The 19,805-nt window shown below is 37.9% G+C and overlaps 1 protein-coding gene across 1 annotated transcript; it reads left to right on the plus strand.

Moving 5' to 3' along the window:
- The first annotated feature begins 3,986 nt into the window (after positions 1-3,986).
- LOC135223195 (box A-binding factor-like) lies at positions 3,987-5,543 on the plus strand. Its single transcript, XM_064261699.1, has 3 exons — positions 3,987-4,002; positions 4,587-5,143; positions 5,379-5,543. The coding sequence occupies exons 1-3, from the start codon at positions 3,987-3,989 to the stop codon at positions 5,541-5,543; spliced, it is 738 nt and encodes a 245-aa protein (XP_064117769.1).
- The last annotated feature ends 14,262 nt before the right edge of the window (positions 5,544-19,805 follow it).

Here is a 19,805-nt window from a genome sequence, read left to right on the forward strand (position 1 = left end):
ATTTCCTTTTTTCATTCGTTAATCTCTCTTCAATTCTCAGAGGGCCTATTTCTATTCTTCTTTTATTCATCTTCTTGCATATGAGTATAATAGTTTGCGGTTTTTGCTTGATAGTTAATAGTGTTTTTTCTTCCAAGTCCCGTTTTTCATTTCTTTTGATTGTATAATCTTTTGTTCTGCATTTTCTATCTTACTTTTTAGTTCTATAACTTTCCATGCATTTTTTTCTTTTGCAAGACCTTTTTTTCCACTTTCTGATTTTCTGGAACAAGATCCTTCTGTCTCTTGGTATGCATGAATGATGTTTACTTTTCTTCTTCGGTATATATTTATCCACTATTTTCTCCAATATTTTATATAATATCTCCGTATTTACCCTTATGTCATCACTTACGAAAATGTTATCCCAATCTTTGTTTAATTCTTCATTTATTTCTGACCATTTTATATTTTTTACTGTAGAAGTTGTATTTTCCATATCCTTCCCACTTTTTCATTTCTTGCTTATCTCTGTTTTCACTTGCTTTGGAATGAACTGTTAATTCTATGACATTATGGTCTGAAATACTCGCATTATAAACTATTATTTCTTTACATAATTCATCTCGTTCACAAAACACTAGGTCTAAATATTGTTTTCCTTTCTTGTTGGCAGGTGATTTATTTGTTGAATGTTGTATTCTAGTAGCATATCTAATAGCTTTTCAAATTGCCTCTTATCTTCTGCACTACTATTACTCTCTTTTTTATATGTATAAGTACAACCACAATCTCCTATTCGTTCTTTCCATTCTACGAAAGGAAAGTTGAAGTCACCAGATAGGAGAATAGTCCAGTCCTTGTGATTTCTACATATATCATCCAATTTTTCAATTATTAAGTCAAACTCTTTAGTATTAGGAGGTCTATATATTACTATGTTCATTAATTTTTTCAGATTCAAATTCTACCGCTATTAGTTCACATTCTGAGTTACTATATTTCTCATATATTTTTCCTTGTTTTTTGTCTTTCCCATATATTGCGGTTCCCCCTTGATTCCTATTTTTTCTATCTGATCTATAAGTTTGGAACCCTTTTATTTGATCATCATTCCCAGTCTCTTGGAATACCAGGTGTTTCACTTATATTCATTATATCTAGTTTCTTTTCAATTTGGGTTAGTTCTTCTAAGTACTCTATTTTTTCTTTTTGAGTTACTCGTAAACTAAACCCTGCGCATTCATCACTATGATGGTTTGCGTGTTTCTCCTTCATTTAATAATGGTAGTAATAAGGATTTTACACCCATGTCTCTTTCCTGTTCTGGTATGTTGTTCTTTTTTTCATTTCCAGAAATTCTGACATTAAAAAATCCAACTTTTCCATAATATTTGATCTTCCTTCAGAGAGAGAGAGAGAGAGAGAGAGAGAGAGAGAGAGGAGAGAGAGAGATCCTTTAAAGTACTAAAATACCTTGAGAGAGAGAGAGAGAGAGAGAGAGAGAGAGAGAGAGCCGAATCCTTTAAGGTACAAAAAATGCCTTGTGAGTGAGACAGACAGAGAGAGAGAGAGAGAGAATCCTTTAAAGTACAAAAAAAATCCCTTGCTGGAAACGAGAGAGAGAGAAAGAGAGAGAGAGAGAGAGAGAGAGAGAGAGAACCTACCATATAGTCTCTTCCAGGAGGCACCACTCCATCATAAGGTGTCAGAGCCATTCCAACCCTCGAATTTTATGGCTCGTTAAAGACTTGTTACTGACAAAAACAAATTAGTGAGGGAAGAACCATCCCCGGCCGTTCGAAAGACGCGCGCGCGCGCATACACGCTCGAAACTGTGTGTGTGAAGGAATCTTTTGACAAACACATCCCGGATCGTGGCTTTGTTTATATTCACACGAGAGAGGCGAGGCTGACACTTTAACTGCTGATTCCTCGTGTGAGGTGGGAATTCGGAAGGACATGCAAATGAGAGTAAAATAAGTCCTAAGGGTCGTTTAGGACGAGAGGGTATCTAGAGAGAGAGAGAGAGAGAGAGAAAAGAGAGAGAGAGAGAGAGAGGGGGGGGGGGGAGGGGGGGGGGGGGAACGGTTAAAAAGAACATCAGCCAGATATCAAATTGCTGTATCTTATTGTTTATATATATATATATATATATATATATATATATATATATATATTTATATATATATAAATATATATATATATAATATATATATATATATATATATATATATATATATATAGTAGTATATATGTGTGTGTGTGTGTGTACATATATATATATATATAGAGAGAGAGAGAGAGAGAGAGAGAGAGATATCCTCAGTACTGCTAGACGAGCAGGGACTCTAGAGAGAGAGAGAGAGAAGGGGGGGGGGGGGGCGGTTAAAAGAACATCAGCCAGATATCAAATTGCTGTATTTTATTGTTTCTATAGAGAGAGAGAAAAAATCCTCACAGTACTATTAGACGAGCAGGGGTTCCAGGGTTCCAGGGTTCGAGAGAGAGAGAGAGAGAGAGAGAGAGAGAGAGAGAGAGAGAGAAATCCTCACAGCACTGCAAGACGAGCAGGGGTTCTAGGGTTCGAGAGAGAGAGAGAGAGAGAGAGAGAGAGAAATCCTCACAGCACTGCAAGACGAGCAGGGTTCTAGGGTTCGAGAGAGAGAGAGAGAGAGAGAGAGAGAGAGAGAGAAGGCTAAAGAAATCCTCACAGCACTGCAAGACGAGCAGGGGTTTTAGGGTTCAAGAGAGAGAGAGAGAGAGAGAGAGAGAGAGAGAGAGAGAGGTTAAAAGAACATCAGCCAGGCGTCAAATTGCTGTATCTTATTGCCAATACTTGGAGCCGGGGCGCGAGAGACGTCGACACAACCAGATAGTTCACAGCACTTCTCATAACAGTTTCAAATATCCAATTTTTAAGAGAGTCAAGACCTTTCTGAAAATATTAATTAATACATTCAACTATTTCACTAACAAATAAATAAACTTAAGTGATTATTAGAGATCGTTTCGCAGCGAAGGATTAAAAAAATATATACCTGCTATCATTCCACAGACTTTGCTTACAGACTTTGCTATATATCGTCTGGAACAGGCAGCAATGTCGAGCGTGAATACGTTCAACGGTATCAGATATAATGATCCCCCAGCTTCGAATTTCTGAGGAGGAGGAGGAGGAGGGGGAGGAGGCTACTTGCTGCCGATTACACGTTGAGGTATTCCTCCTCCTCCTCATTTTCTTCTTCTTCGTTCTTCCTCCTGTTATCGCCTTCATTATAATCGTTATGAACGTCAAATATACTGACAGGGGCCCTTCGTAATCTTGCAGAATTGGAAAACACCATCAACTTGCAAGAGCTTTCGAGGAATGAATGAATGAATGAATGAATGAATGAATGAGAATTCCGACGTCGTCCCAGAATCAAAGAAATACTACAGAATGTGTCAAAGGGATAGAAAGAGAGCGGTGTAAAGGGGGAGGGAGGGAGAGAGGAGAGGGAAGAGGAGGGAGTCCTACAACACAGCTCTCCGCAAGCACGAATCGTCCGCGTCACACCTCTTCCATCATGCCCTCGGACAGAGAGACTCGACAGAGACTCTCCAGAGCGGCAATTTGTAAGAGGCTCGACCGTGAAAGCCTATAAACTATGCCACTGTCCCGCCGATCCATCAAGGAAAGTGACTCCGAGGAGAAACCTCTGTGTAAATATTAGTGGTTTGGATCTCGCTACCGGGAGGCTGGTAGGGACAGTAAATATGATTGAGTGCCACTGGAGGAGGGCTGTATACAGGGGGACGGGGGTTTGGGGTGTCACCCTGGATGCACCTCCATGGGTTTATCAGAGGCTGAGCCAAGCCACTGGGATGGGGTAGGGGGGGCGATGTAGTGGGATTGAATGGGATGGGATGGGATGGGGAGGTCACTCGAGATGAGCCAAATGTGATGAAGGTGGGCGTGACCAGTTTTCGAGGTCTGATTAGCAGGGGTGTCTATGAAAACGGTCATGGCGTTTGTTATGGGTAAATGCAGTCCAGATATTAGAAGATCATAAATAAAATCTGAAGATTATTTAAACGCTACGGCTGGACTGTGTAAACATTTTACTACCCTATTCGCCTTGTAATTAATCATTTACATTTTTATCTTTATTAATCTGTTCATTCATTTTTTCTCTTTTAATAAGTGATCTCTTCTTTCTGTATTTCCCTTTACCTCCTCTTACTTTTTTTTCTAATGAACACCATGTTGTTAGGAAACTTGAATTTCAACCAGTGGCCCCTTTGGTTGGCTTGTTCCATATGAATAGGGCTCATTTTCTGAATAATAATAATAATAATAATAATAATAATAATAATAATAATAATAATAATAATGTTAACGTGAACCGGATTCAACAGTTCTTCAACCCATCAATTTCCAAAATGTGGCAGCTTTCAATTTCCAAAATGTGGTACATTTCAATTTCCAAAATATGGCAGCTTTCATTTTCCAAAATGTAGCACCTTTCAATTTCCAAAATGTGGCACCTTCCCCTTCCTCTGCCTTTCCCCATCATTCACCCATCTTTTTTTTTTCAAAGGCTGCTTTTGTCATACTTGAGAAGAAAGACCCCATAGAAAATTGTTACTGTTGTTGGCTGCTGCTGTTAATGCTGTTAATTCTGCCGGTGGTGTTAATGTTGCTGCTGCTGTTAATGCTGTTAATTCTGCCGGTGCTATTCATGCTGTTACTGCTTTTAATGCTGTTACTGCTGTTAAAACTGCTGCTACTGTTGCTGCTGTTAATGCTGTTTCTTCTTCTGCTAATGCTGCTGCTCCTGTTAATGCTGTTGCTTCTGTTAATGCTGTTAATACCGCTGCTGCTGTTAATGATGATGCTGGTGCTGTTAATGCTGTTGCTGCTGTTAATGTCCTTATTACTGTTAATACCGCTGCTGCTGTTAATGATGATCCTGGTGCTGTTAATGCTGCTAATGTTGTTACTGCTGTTAACACTGCTACTACTGTTGCTGCTGCTTTTAATGTTGTTGCTGACACTGTCAATGCTGTTGTTGCTGTTAATACTGAAGCTGCTGTTAATGGTGGTGCTGGTGCTGTTGCTGGTGTTCATGTTGTCACTGCTGTCAATACTGCTACTACTGTTGACGCTGCTGCTTTTAATGTTATTGCTGCCACTCTTAATGCCGCTTTGCTTTATTGCTAACACTGTTAATGCTGTTGCTGCTGTTACTGCTGCAAATTCCATCAAAACAGACTCCATTCTGACAACGTGACATCGCACTTGACATCGAATGAAGAAGTCAGAACCCTCATCAACCAAATCGACCTTGACGTCCATTTGGTATGAAGGGCTCAACAGCCTTCAGTCAAACTGAGACATGTCCCTTTCCAGTCAGGCTCGCTGCGGCGTTTCCAGCAAATCCTCCTGGAACTATGAGACAGGAGGAGGAGGGGAGGAGGAGGAGGAGGAGGACCCAGCTTCAATTACGTCCAGATTAACCCCCTCGAAGACGACGGAGGAGGAGGAGGAGGAGGAGGAGGAGGAAGAGGAGGACATCTGAAAGGGCCTCTCTCTCTCTCTCTAATCGGTCCTCCCTGAGGACATGTCCAAGGGAGCCAACAACTCGGACGTGACGGAACTCGGATCGGATAGGAATCTGGAATGTGTATCAGGAATGCCAGCCAGCGCTGTCGTTCAGGGAATCACGTCTTAATTTCTTATGGAATTCCCAGGGAGAGAAAAGATGGAAGGGAAATGGCTCTGCTTTTGTTGGTTTTTATTTATTTGTTGTTTTTATTTATTTGTTGTTTTTAGTTATTTTTTGTTTTTATTTTATTTATTTATTTATTTGCTTCTTAAGAAGCTATACACCTTTAGAACAGTGGTGGGAAGTAATTATTTATTTAAATATTGGTAGGAAAGTAAATATTGTTTTATGAAAAATGTATTATGAAAATACATTTTTTTCGAATAGTGGTAGGATAATGATATATATATATATATAGGATACATACTAATCGTGGTAGGAAAACACACACACACACACACACACACACACACACACACACACACACACACACACATATATATATATATATATAATATATTAGTCGTGGTAGGAATATATATATGTATGTATGCCGGAACACCACAAACCTCTGCGAAGGCTGACTAATCCACCCCAAAATTTACCATTCTATCTCTCCTCAAATTTAATCGTTCGCTACCTTCCTAAAGGCCGTTTCCAGTACACCATGGTAACAAATAAAGAAAAGGAAAATCACAAACAAAAAATAAAAGAAGAGGACACAGCATAACCTGGAATCCAAATATAACCTTGTTAAATTCCTTGTTAAATTAGCCCTCTTGCTCTTTTTACGAAAGTATTATGATTCACGTTATCAAATTATGTATATCCATGATTAAAAATTAATGAATAAATAAACAAACAAACAAATAAATAAATAAATAAATAAAACGCTAAGAAGGGCTAAAATACGACCTCGTGTTTTTTTACGGTAGTACTATGATCACGCCATTAAATAAATCTCTTACGAATGCCTTAAAAACGTAGACATATGCGCATTGGAATTATAAGTAAAATAAATATAAACAAAAAAGGTAATAAGCAAACAAATATATATATATAAATATATATATATATATATATATATATATATATATATATATATATAATACATATATATAAGCCTAATTGGCCCTCTCGGTTTTTTCTTTTTACTAAAAAATTATGATTCACTTAAATAAATTTCTTGGGAGCGCCTTAATAACGTAGAATAATAATTAAAGTAAATAAGCAATAATTGAATTAATAAATGATAGGTAATAATAAATAATGAATAAATATATAAGTGATAAGTAACAAATAATAATAAACAAATTAATGATAAGTAACAAATAATAATAAATAAATGACAAGTAATAAATAAACATAAACAAACTAAAAAGCAAATCTAAAAAAAAGAAGACAACCTGAACTGGATCTAACCAGGCATATAAGCTCGTTTTCATTGACGACGATAACTATAATCAAAAACCTGTTTCTTTTAATACATCTTCCTTCTTTTTTCTTTCTATTTTTCTTCCCCCCAGTCCAACGAGACCTTATTAATCCGAAGTAAGTGTCCCTAACTCTATTGTGCAGTGTTGGCGTACGACTGTAATCTAGCACTTTGAATCTAGCACTTTCCGTTCTCGAACACTTGATTAGTGGGCGATACATCAGTTCTGCCTTATAATTACCGTATTTGCTTCCCAATTCGTATCAATCTACCCGCACGTTCCAGAGTGGCTTATCCGGCCATCGGTGGTGTGAGTATTTCTGTATAAAATTAAACGGTTTGACCTATAGGATGTAAATGTGCATTTGAAGGTGTGTGTATTGTTAGTTTTATGAAAACCGGATAACGTTAAAAAAATAAAAAATGAAAAGATTTAAAAAAACGAGAAATCGACATTTAGGTGGTGAATTTTAATTTTTAACAAGATGCCTCCAAGATACTGAGAGGCTATACGCTCAGTACTTATATTTGTAATTGTTCAATGGTGGTGGGGAGGGGGGAGTTTTGAGGGGAGGGGAGGTGAGGAGAAACATAGTATACGCCTAATATTTATATCCATTATTGCTTAATGACTTGGGGAGGGGAGAGGGGGAAGGAGGGGGAGGCGGAGGAGGGGAGGGGAGGGAACAGTTCACTCAAGGACTGCATGAGGAACTGGCAAAAAGAAGCGAGAGAGAGAGAGAGAGAGAGAGAGAGAGAGAGAGAGAGAGAGAGAGAGAGATCAGTAACTTCTAACCTTATCTGTTTCCGTAAATTTTTTTTTGGGGGTTAGGGTGGAGCTTCCCAGGACGTAGTAGGGAGAAGGTGGGTGATGGTTGGGAAGTAGGGAGCGTGAGTGGGAGGGGGGTGGGGGTTGTTCTCCACCTGGACCACACACACGGAACATCCCAGATCTCGATAAAATTATGATATTACAGTATTACGGATGATGACGTGCAATACCAACATCTCTTTATTTTTTTCCATTTTTCAAAAATGTTTGTATAGATGCTAGGACGTGTAAATACCATAAATAGCATAATTATCCACTAACGATTCAATCACGATTCCAGGGTGGCCTAAAACGTTACATAAAAGGAATTGACTTTTCCTTACATAAGGAATCCAATTCGACGTCAAAATAAGAGCTTATCGAGATTATAAGGGGTTCAATTCGCCAACTCATCTTCTGTACCGCTGATGGATGATAGTAATTAACAGGAGACAATTTTTTCCGTTAGTTTTATCAGGGATTATGTGAATAGGATAAATTTATTTGATTTTATTCGTGTTTATTAACGTGAAACTGATTTTGTCGTTGCCACGGTAAGGCGTCTTTATATAAAAATGGTAAAGTGTCGTTTGCAATCTATTGAAGACTGGGAACATGCAAAGCTGTAGTACTAAGAAAAGTGATTCATTATTGTCATAGTTGGCTTTCCTTCTATAAAACCTGTAGTTTCGTTGAAAATCTACTAAACTCTGGGTATTATATAGTAACTTTAAAGCTAAATTCTGGGTATTATATAGTACCTGCAACGCTAAACTCTGGGTATTATATAGTACCTGCAACGCTAAAAGGTGGGTATTATATAGCACCTACAATGCTAAACTCTGGGTAATATATAGTAACTACAAAGCTAAACTCTGGGTAATATATAGTAACTACAAAGCTAAACTCTGGGTATTATATAGTAACTACAAAGCTAAACTCTGGGTATTAATAGTAACTACAAAGCTAAGCTCTGGGTATTATATAGTAACTACAAAGCTAAACTCTGGGTATTATATAGTAACTACAAACTCTGGGTATTATATAGTACCTACAACGCTGTAATAAGAAAATACACAAAGAAAATACACATGCTATACGTAATACATAAAAAAGCATGCGTCACTTAATATACAGGATGATAAAACAAAAAACAAAACGAAAAAAAGAAAGAAAACTCGATAAGATCGATATTAAACAGAACAGGTGACGTAAACATCGTTCCACCACCTGCTGACGTCAGCCCCAAGGATGATTTGCAACTTTCATTTATCTGTTGCATTATATAGATAGGTCCTTTCAATTGGCCGGCGGTGTCAGCTCTATAAAGAAAGAGGAAAAAAAAGCTTTTAAAAGACACGAACCGCTGTGCACGTCTGTCATTTCCCCCAGTTGCTAATTAAGTCCCAACATGCGTCTTAATGAGGGAAATTAGCTAGCTTTTCGGCTAATCAAGTAAGTGGGATAATGTTTCCCATTGGAAGGGGAAAAAAATCCTGCGGATGATGGATCGTGCGTTAAAGAGGGAGAGACAGTAAAAAGTCCTTAATGGTTCATACTTTATTTGATAAAACAGGATCGCGTAAAAACCGAAATGATGTGGACCATGTCAAAATAAGTAAATACAGGGTGTCCATAAAGTCTCAGTACCATTACAGGCAATAAATACTTGTAATGGTACTGGGACTTTATGGACACCCTGTATTTCCAAACATAATTTCGGAAAGGTATATGTAGCCACCGAATGCTGCCTTTAACTAGTGAAAAGGAGTAAAATGTATACTAGATTATTTTCCCTCTTTAGCTATTTGCTGTTATTGAAGTGTGGATTCGACCACAGCTCCAAAAGAATGCTGTTTTAGAACATTTTTTATTAAAGAGGATAAAACAAAACAGAAAAATAGGAGAGAAATCTTTCTGAAATATCAGAGCCAGAGATCTCTAGTTAACAGTTCAGTGATTCAAGAATCCAGCGACAATTACATGCAGAAAATATTGGGGGTTCAGAATTACAGAAGCACAGGACCATTGGAATCAACAATAGAAGCACAGAATAAGTAATGAGAGCAAAAAAGCAGTTTTTTTTTTTTTCACTGACAGCAACCTGTAGATTAATTTGGGTAAGTGTGGAAGAAAGCTAAGATTATGTAAACGGCTTTGTATAAAAATAAAATAAGTACTCTGAACCATTTAACTCTCAATATACTGCATTCATTGATTCATTTAAATGAAAATATGTGGTTCATGAACTTGAATGTAAATTATACTTAAGAGCTATTGTGTATCTACATCTGTGGATTGTGAAGATTTTACCAACATTGTATGTGTTCACATAGGGATGTTTAAGTAAACTGCAAGGTTAGGTAAGGTTTGGGGTAGGCTAACATAGGCTAGGCATTGGATGGCTAATAGTATTGGCTAAGCATATGAGGTATAACATAGGCTATGCATTGAGTTGCTAATATAGGCTAAGCATTGGATGGCTAATGTAGGCTAAACATATGCAGGCTAACAAAGGCTAGGCATATGAGTGTTAACATTGGATAAACATAGGCTAAGCATATGAGGGTTAACATAGGATAAGCATCTGGTGGCTAATATAGCAGGCTAAAATAGGATGGACTGACATAGGGGAAACATAGTACAGGCAGTCCCCAGGTTAAGGGCAGGGGTTCCGTTCCCGGCAGGTTGATGCAAGTCGAAAATCGCCTTAACCCGAATCATCATCATAATCATAATGAGAATAAATAGCAATTGCAGCGCCATAGGTTCCCAAAGTCCAGTTTAAAGCGCTGGAAAGCAGTAACAGCACCGTAAATCCACTTACAGCACTGAAAAATTGTGGTTAACAGCGCCACGAGGCAAGTGTCGTAAGTCCAGAACGACGTAACCCAAACCTGATGTAACCCGGGGACTGCCTGTATGGCTAACATAGGCTAAGCATAAGATGACTAATATAGGCTATGTATGTGAGGGTTAACATATACTAATCATTAGACATCACCCTTACCTGAGTTTCACCCTTTCTGCCTCCCCTCTGGTTCTATTAGTGCACATACACCTGGGTTTACTGAACACCCATTCAGTTCTCTAACATCTCATTGATATAGGACAAACCTAACCTAATTCAATCCACTGCATCCTACCTGATAAAACCTCTCACCTAGTCTGACTAGGGTAAAGTAATTGGCTAGGCTAAACACCACAGAGAGTAATGAAAAAATAGAATAAAAATGAGTGACGCTTGGAGTGAATATCCGACCCCTAATGTGTAGTACGTAATAGTATATTTAGTATAGAGAGTGAGAGAGAGAGAAATTTAATCCAAAAAACACTTCGAATGTTCGTTTCATTGCCTTAAATTTTGTACTAAATCATCCAAATAAGTCAGGAGGATTGAAAATATCTAGCCTTTCGAAAAAAAAAAAAAAATGTAAAAATTCGTATTTCTGAGTGAAAATCAATATGGAGTACGATATTAATATGGGGTACGCCATATAATTCCCACAGGCTGTCTTTACAGGTTGTTTTATAGGCCTAAATGAATTTGCGGGTCCCACGCCAGAGCAGTTAGTAAATTGGATAATGAATTTTTAAGTGAACAGACCCGTTTTAATACATGTCGTTTGAATTGTGAGTCGTTGTTATCATTTGTTTACTAACGACATACCCAGGTACGCTCACACAGACACACACAGTACACACACACACACACACACACACACACACACACACACACACAGAGTCTTGACTTCGCTTACTCGATGCATATCCAATCCACGGGTAATTTTTGCCTCTGAAACACGTGCGTAATAATTCCCTCCAGCACTTAATAACCACAATGCATAAGGTACCTAAATAATGAATAACAATCACAATACCAATGTCCCAATAACAACAACACATGAGTAATGGCGAACAACAAGGTGCAATGACAAAAATAAAACTACAGGAAACTAGGCCTATAGCCTAGGTAGGTAGGTACCTAGTATGTGTCGCGTCATGAATTTCCAATATCCAATTTTTCCGCTCAGAATTGTAGGTCCTCGTTCATGCCAACATTAAAACCAACAAACATGGCGTCAGCACGCATAAAACACTAAAACGACACCAAAATTAGCAGATAAACGGATAATCACTGAACACTCACCATCGTCTCCCAAAATGGCAAAGGCTGTCTGACTTAACTGTGCTCCTAAGGGAAGCTGAAGTCGCCCAAAATCACTATTTTCCGCCCTATTTCAGGGCTAACGGGCTGCACAGGGTACGTCAGGGACGTCCCTGTCACTCGGGGGATTGAATGCAGACGCAAGAAAATGATAAATAGATCGATAAACGGATAACAAAACCACACAGAGAACACGGGAGACGTTTGAAAGGAACTGACATTGTTGTTGGTGGTTGTTATGTGGGTCGAGGCAATGCCTTTACAACGGCGCCTCTTAATCGTAAGAGTTATTATTAATTGTTAAGCTCTTTAATGCTTTTTTTCTCTTTTTTCCACATCTTATTTAAGGTCTCTTTTCTTATTTCATTATGTTCCTCTTTAAATAGGAATTTTCCAGCAATATAATTTTAATTTTCTTCATAAGGTTGTTGAAGGTCAATAATTGATCTAATACGTTCTTCTCCGTAAGCAAAACAATATAAAAGAAAATGATAAATATCCTCTTCTGTATTTACACAAAAAGGACAACAGGTTGTTCCAATTCAGGTGTCTCTTTATTATATTTAGGTGCAATGAGTTGGTTCTGCAGTTGTTTATCTATTCTTCTTCTTGTGACTTCATTAGTTGATGGAATCAACTCTCTCTCTCTATCTATCTCATCTCATCTCGTCTCTCTCTCTATCTATATATATATATATATATATATATATATATATATATATATATATATATATATGTCTGTGTGTGTGTGTGTGTTGACAGTTTTAGCTTAATACATATGCCTGTGCTCACCGGCTCACCATATAGACCTATACCCTGAACCAGATTATGAGTATAAATTAAACGTCAAAGGTTAACTACTTGTCTAAATTTCATGTTGTAATAACACATCTGAGAGGTTATTCAAAACAGCAGCTACTTTACACTTTATTAACAACACATAGGCTACACTTGCGGGCCGCCGAAAGTCAACAAGGTAGTCATGTAACCAACTTTAATTTGGAAGAAGTAGTAGAAGGCGACACACTTAGTAGCTTAGCAACTCCTGTGGAAATATTGGACTGCATCTAATTTAGAAATATATGCAATTTTTCGGGGGTTAATTTTGTTGTAGAAAAGGGATAATAGAGATGAATTAAAATAAACCTTTAGAAGTAACATAAAGTAAAGTTAAACTAAATAATAGTGAAGTCAACAAGGAAGTAAAGCTTTGCACCTCATAAACAGTGTAGTAGTGTGCCCACAACTGTTTGTGGAGAGAGCGCTTAGGAACCAGGAACCTAGCAACTCCTGTATTGTAAACAATGTCTTTGACATCGAGTGATAAAGGATGTTTTAGAGAAGTTCGTTGAATTGTACGAAGGCCAGTCGTGAAAATTAAGTGAAGAATATAGTGATAAAGGGATTATGAAAGACTTATAGCAGATACTTGTTAAGTTGATCTAAAGCTTCCACATTTATGAGGTATCAAAAGTTGCTCTGTAGCTACTACAGGTCTGCGTAAGAGAGGTTATTGGGATATAATTCTTTGGTTTTTTTAAAGTTACGCTTTGATTTTAATATATATATGTGTGTGCTTGTGTAAACGTGAATATATATAGTTAGTCCCGCCTGTTTTAAAGTTCCAAACACTATAACACATTCGTATATGTATACAGAGAGAGAGAGAGAGAGAGAGAGAGAGATCGAAGCCAGTGTTCGTAACGTGTGTGGCGTGGTTGGGTTTAAGTTTCGGGCAGCCGGGGATTTGGGGGGGGGGGGGGGGGGCGGTGGCTTAACAGTCGTTTCATCCATTCTCACGTGATTAAATTAATCCTCTGGATCTAATCTCGATTTATCGGCTAAATTTTTTATCGGAAATTTGATTTTTATTCCGTTTTCTTTCGCCCAGACTTTTTCTCCCGTTTGCCTTGTTCCATGCAAGTATAATTCCTCTCTCTCTTCTCTCTCTCTCCTCTCTCTCTCTCTCTCTCTCTCTCTCTGTGTGTGTGTGTGTGTGTGTGGTAGTGATAAGTATAATCTTACGGTACTCGGTCGAATTATGTAGTACACCTTTTTACCACATACCATGTTCCATCTTCCCCACATGACTGCACCACCAGAACATACTCGGTTATATCCTTTAACATATGGCAAACATTTTATAAATATTCTAGTTTATGTATTTCCATGTTTTTCCACGTCTCAGCTCTCATACCACGTAAAAAATTAATTTCTGTTGATAGATTTCCACTAGAACTTGATTATACAGACCCAGTGACCCAGGTGTGTGTGTTTGGAGCCACATAGGTCTAACTGTGTGGTCGTCAGCAGCCATTGCCTTGCTTTCCCAGGTATCGAGTGGGTCTATCGAACACTGTATACAAGTACAGTAACATTTCCCTTGTAAATGCTGCTCTTGTGAGGCATTTAAATCATGACATTCCGTTAACAATTACTTCGTAATTCATGTCACTTGTACAGTTATAGTCAATATTATTATGTTCATTTTATTGATTTTAACAACTTGGTCTATTGTTCTCGTTGTTTGAAATAAGTGTTATCTAAAATTGGTCACGTGACTAATTATATTTTACAATTTAAAACCGAAGTTCCGTAACTCGCTGACTCCCTAGGTGGGGTAGGGGCCTCAGCGCGCTTCACAGTGCGCACTGTAGGCATTACTGAAGGATCTTGGCAGCGTCCCTTCGACTCCTAGCTGTAAACCATTCCCATTCTTTTACTGAACCTCCGTTCATATTCATTTTCTTAACGATTGTTTCGTAAAAGAAGTGAGATATTTTCTTTTACTGTACCTCCGTTCATATTCTTTTTCTTAACAATTGTTTCGTAAAACAAGTGAGGTATTTTCTTCCTGTTACACCTTTAAAACCTTCACTCTTAGTTTCCCTTTCAGTGCTGAATGGCCTCGTAGGTCCCAGCGCTGGGCCTCTGGCCTAAATTTTATAATACATTCCGTAACTCGCTGTGACCAGGCTGGTTGATAAATGATCGAAATTTACAATTCACTGTTTAACTCATTTTTTTTCTGAATAATCTTAACTGGATTCCTGTGGAAGTAACGATAAATAAAAAAAAAATGCATATCTCTCTCTCTCTCTCTCTCTCTCTCTCTCTCTCTCTCTCTGGCATTCATTTTTATTTCGTATTTCCTGTTCAGTATCTGTAAATCTGAACATCAACCTCCTCTCTCTCTCTCTCTCTCTCTCTCTCTCTCTCTGTGTGTGTGTGTGTGTGATTTGTAATTCACTCCTTAAACAATTTTTCTGAATAAATAAATACAACTGGACTTCTTGGAAGCAGTGATAAATAAGAATGCCTTATTCTCTCTCTCTCTCTCTCTCTCTCTCTCTCTCTCTCAGGAGTGAATGCACTCTGTGCTGTTTCCTCTCTGTTCCTCCTCACTTTTCCTCCCCCTACAGTGCCTGGGGACATCGCCGCCAGCCGCTTTGATGGGGAAGGGGTAGGGGAAGGGGGAAGGGGGGAAAAGGGGAAGGGGAAGGGGGAGGGGGAAGACCAAGAGAGAGAGAGAGAGAGAGAGAGACCAAAGGGTTGTGCTCCGCTAAGATTAATGATTGTTCACTCCGATGACCAGATACGCCGATGGTCCCCGCTCCGGTCGTAGCTAGCAGCAGCAGCAGCAGCAGCAGCAGCAGCAGCTACTCCTGCGACGGGGGAAACGAAAATGGACCCTGTGGAACCCCAGCGGAAGGCTTCATATCGGAATCCCGTTACGTACAGTGGGTAAGGTTACCGTCGCGGACGGAGGAGGCATCCCTCCCAAGAACTACGGCTACTGCCAAAGTTCGTATAATTAATGGTTTGTGGGTTTCTGAGTCTTTGTCAATATGCACACACACACACACATACACACTCACTCACAAAGAGTGTATAGCGAGCCGGGCCTGTATAGCCTATATATATGTATACATTATACATGTGCGTGTATAGTAGTACCTTTTGGTCCCCTAGTCAGCCACTTTCCCTAATCTAAAGGGCGGCGTTGTGTAGGTTAGCTTTTACAATCTTGAGTCTTGTCCTTTTACTGTCAGTGTGCGTTACTGCCAGTGAGTAATGACTTGGAGATGAAAAAAATGGATGCTGATGAAAAAATTGAGAGAGAGAGAGAGAGAGAGAGAGAGAGAGAGAGAGAGAGAGAGAGAGTTGCTTGCCACCGAGAACCTAGCAGCTATAATAAACATACGTCTGAGACATCTATAAGCCACCGAAGATAGATAGATAGATAGATAGATAGATAGATAGCTATATTCAAGCATACGAGACATCTATAAGGGACCGCAGAGAGAGAGAGAGGAAGAGAGAGAGAGAGAGAGAGAGACCAACAAAGTTGCTTACCATCCAAAACCTATCAGCTATATTCAAGCATACGAGACATCTATAAGCGACTGCAGATAGATAGATAGGTAGATAGAGAGAGAGAGAGAGAGAGAGAGAGAGAGAGATAGAGAGAGAGAGAGAGAGATCAACAAAGTTGCCTGCCATATTACAGCTATATTCAATCATTCGAGACATCTATAAGTGACCGAAGATAGAAAGAGAGAGAGAGAGAGAGAGAGAGAGAGAGAGAGAGAGAGAGACCAACAAAGTTGCTTGCCATCCAAAACCTAGCAGCTATATGCAAGCATACGAGACAGCTGCAAGCGACTAAGATTTTCTTTGGAATTCCAATAAATTAGCGAATTGCAATTATGTTCACGAAGAACATACTATCATGTTTTCAGATCTTGAATGAGAGATAAGAATGTGAGGGTGATAATAAACCTTTCTGGTCATCATTAGCTAATTGCAGGGACAATGCGTGCTAATTACAGAATTGTTATTGACTTTTGTTATACACATTGCTTAATTTGAAGGCTTTTGTTGATACTGAACGTTGATTTAAGCATATGTTTCGATGTAATTAAAAAAACACTTCATGGTAATTTGACGTGGTACTGACCGTACAAATTAACTTTAAAAAGCATTTGTAGTTACTGAAAGCTTAAGGCAATTACACGTCACTGATTGACTTAGAAGTATTCAATATATATTCTTTCGACATGATTTAAAAAACACTTCTTGATAATTTGACATGGGATTAACTATATAGGTTGCTTAATTTTAAAAGCTTTTGTATTGAAAGTTTAAGGCAATTACACGTCACTGATTGACTTAGAAGTATTCAGTATATATATTCGTTCGATATGATTAAAAAAAAAACAATTCGTGCTAAATTGATATTGTGTTGATTATTCACATTGCTGTACTTCAAAGCTTTTGTTGATGTTGAAAGGGTAAAGACAATTACTTGGTAATGTTAAGTATATACCTAGAAGTTTCAAGTGTATACTCCTTCGATATAATAAAAATAACTACAATATCACTTCGTACAGTAGACTTCAAAACATCTCTTGTAAATGTCATTCGCGTATTGGAAACCACATCATATCTAGTCATTATTTTCTTAGGGTGATTCATCATACGACGACCGGAAAATATATAACTAAAGAGAGAGTAAGAGAAAAAGAATAATAATAGCGCGGACAAGAATCATTCCCAAAGATTCCCATTCAGTATTCCTAGAATTACGATTCACGACAACAATTCCATGTCACCCCAGCTCGATTTAAAGGCGAACTTTTCCCACATTAGACTAGAAGTCGCTGCTCTCTCGTCGAACTTTCTAAAAAGAAGCTGAATAATTGCTCACTAATACTCGCTAATGAGCTGTTAATGAAGACGTACCATATACTTCCCGCCTGTGGAAAAAAAAAAAAATCTCTGTGACTGAGAATTCATTGACCTTAAAAAGGAAATATATGGGGTTTAAGTTCTTATTCCTCGCGTGAACTTTCTTCTTTCTTGACTTCGTAATAAGATGTTTATTTGCTTTTCTTGGGGATGTTTCATGATTTTCCTTTGTGTATTCGAAAAATATTCCTGTGGCTCGGTTAACTTGTAGATTTTGCGAAGTTTTTTTGCAATTCGGGAATAAATACGCGTCATTATTTTTTATCTAGGGCGTCTGAAAGTTTAACAAATTCTTTGCGTTTTTTAAACTGGCTTTTTTAGATAATTTCATTTACATATTAACTGTGAAAGTGTGTATATATATATATATATATATATATATATATATTTAATATATATCATATATATATATATGATTATATATATTTATATATATATATATATATATATATATATATAGTATATAATATATATATATATATATGAAGGGAAACAAATGTTTGTATATATTTTGCGTGTGCACATATAGAATCATATACTTAATTCACCTAGATATTGGTGTTCTCTATCTCTCTCTCTCTCTCTCTCTCTCCCACCCCCAAAGCTAATACCTAGTGGACCATATTGACATAACAAAACAAACTAATAAAACTTGTGCTTAACAATACAATAATAATTTTTCCTCCTTGAATACATTTTTGGAAGAGGAGGGGGTGACGACGAACTGGAAGAAGGGGAGGGGCAAGTGGGCCCTCCTCCTCAAAAACCCCCCCAAACCCCCCCTCCCCCCACCGCCCCCCCCCCCCCCCCCCACCCCCCCCCCAAAACAAGAAAACCGCCCCAAAATCTCCATCATCTCTTGCAGTTTCAATTCCACATCTGCTATTTCGTTCTTTCACGGGTTTATTTAAACTGACGTTCATTTTTTCAAAAGGGGAGGGGGGCGGCTTTGGGTGACGGGGTGGGGGGGGGGGGGGGGGGTTTGGGGGGTTATGGGGATGGGGGAGTGGGGCCTTGCTACCTACCTACCTTCCTACCTCCTTCTTCACCATAATGTTTAATCTTGTCCAGCCGTCTTTTCTAATTCTGTTTACTGGGCTCTCTCTCTCTCTCTCTCTCTCTCTCTCTCTCCATTTCTCCTTTTCTCACTATTTATTGTCGTTTCTTGTCGCCGGATCAGATCCTTTATTGAAATTCATTTCGTTATATTCAAATCACCGGATTGTTCGCTGCCATTAAACGCTGCATTGAAAGAAATTTAAAAAAAAAAGTGTTTTACATGAATACACTGATTTATATTTATATATTCCATTTCGATTTTATCTTTTTTTTTTATAAAGGGGACGGATTCATTTTGAAAATAGTAGAAAGTTTTGTGGGTATAAAACTGAGTCGATCTATTTTTAAAAGGGGAAAGTTCCATTTTGAAAATAGTAGAAAATTTTGTGGTCATAAAACAGTCAGAAAAGCTACAGTCCTTTATATCTATATATGAGGACTTCACTCCTTTATTTATTATATTCCATTTGATTTGATTTTATAGATGGGACAGTTTCCTTTTAAAAATAGTCGAAAAATTTTTTATTATAGAATATTCATGAAAACTACTCCCATTTAAATTCATATTCCTTCCAGGTTTATCTTTATTTAGAAGACAGTTTCGTTTTGAAAATAGCAGAAAATTTGTGGTTATGAAATGGTCAGAATAGCTACACTATATATATTATATATATTTATATATATATATATATATATATATATATATATATATATATATATATGTATTCCTTTCGAATTATATCCCTATAAAGGAGACAGATTCAATTTCGTAATATTGGAAAACTTTGTGATTAGATAAACTAGTCACGACAAAATCATAAATCGTGACAAATTCAGCTGGAGAAGATCCTGACACATAAGTATCAACACAAAGGTTATTGGCAAAAAAAACCGTTTAGCTTCACACACACACACACACACACGCGCGCACGCGCACACACACACATACACACACACACACACACACACAGCTTGTAACACCAGGTATGAAAGGGACGAAATGAAATGCCA

This window comes from Macrobrachium nipponense, chromosome 8 (assembly GCF_015104395.2).
Source record: "Macrobrachium nipponense isolate FS-2020 chromosome 8, ASM1510439v2, whole genome shotgun sequence".
Lineage (NCBI taxonomy): Eukaryota > Metazoa > Arthropoda > Malacostraca > Decapoda > Palaemonidae > Macrobrachium > Macrobrachium nipponense.

Bases quoted from the DNA above. Each gene is read 5' to 3' on its own strand.
- LOC135223195 (XM_064261699.1), top strand. The intron at 5,144-5,378 runs GTTATTGCTGCC...CTTTCCAGTCAG, and splicing joins TTGACGCTGCTGCTTTTAAT to GCTCGCTGCGGCGTTTCCAG.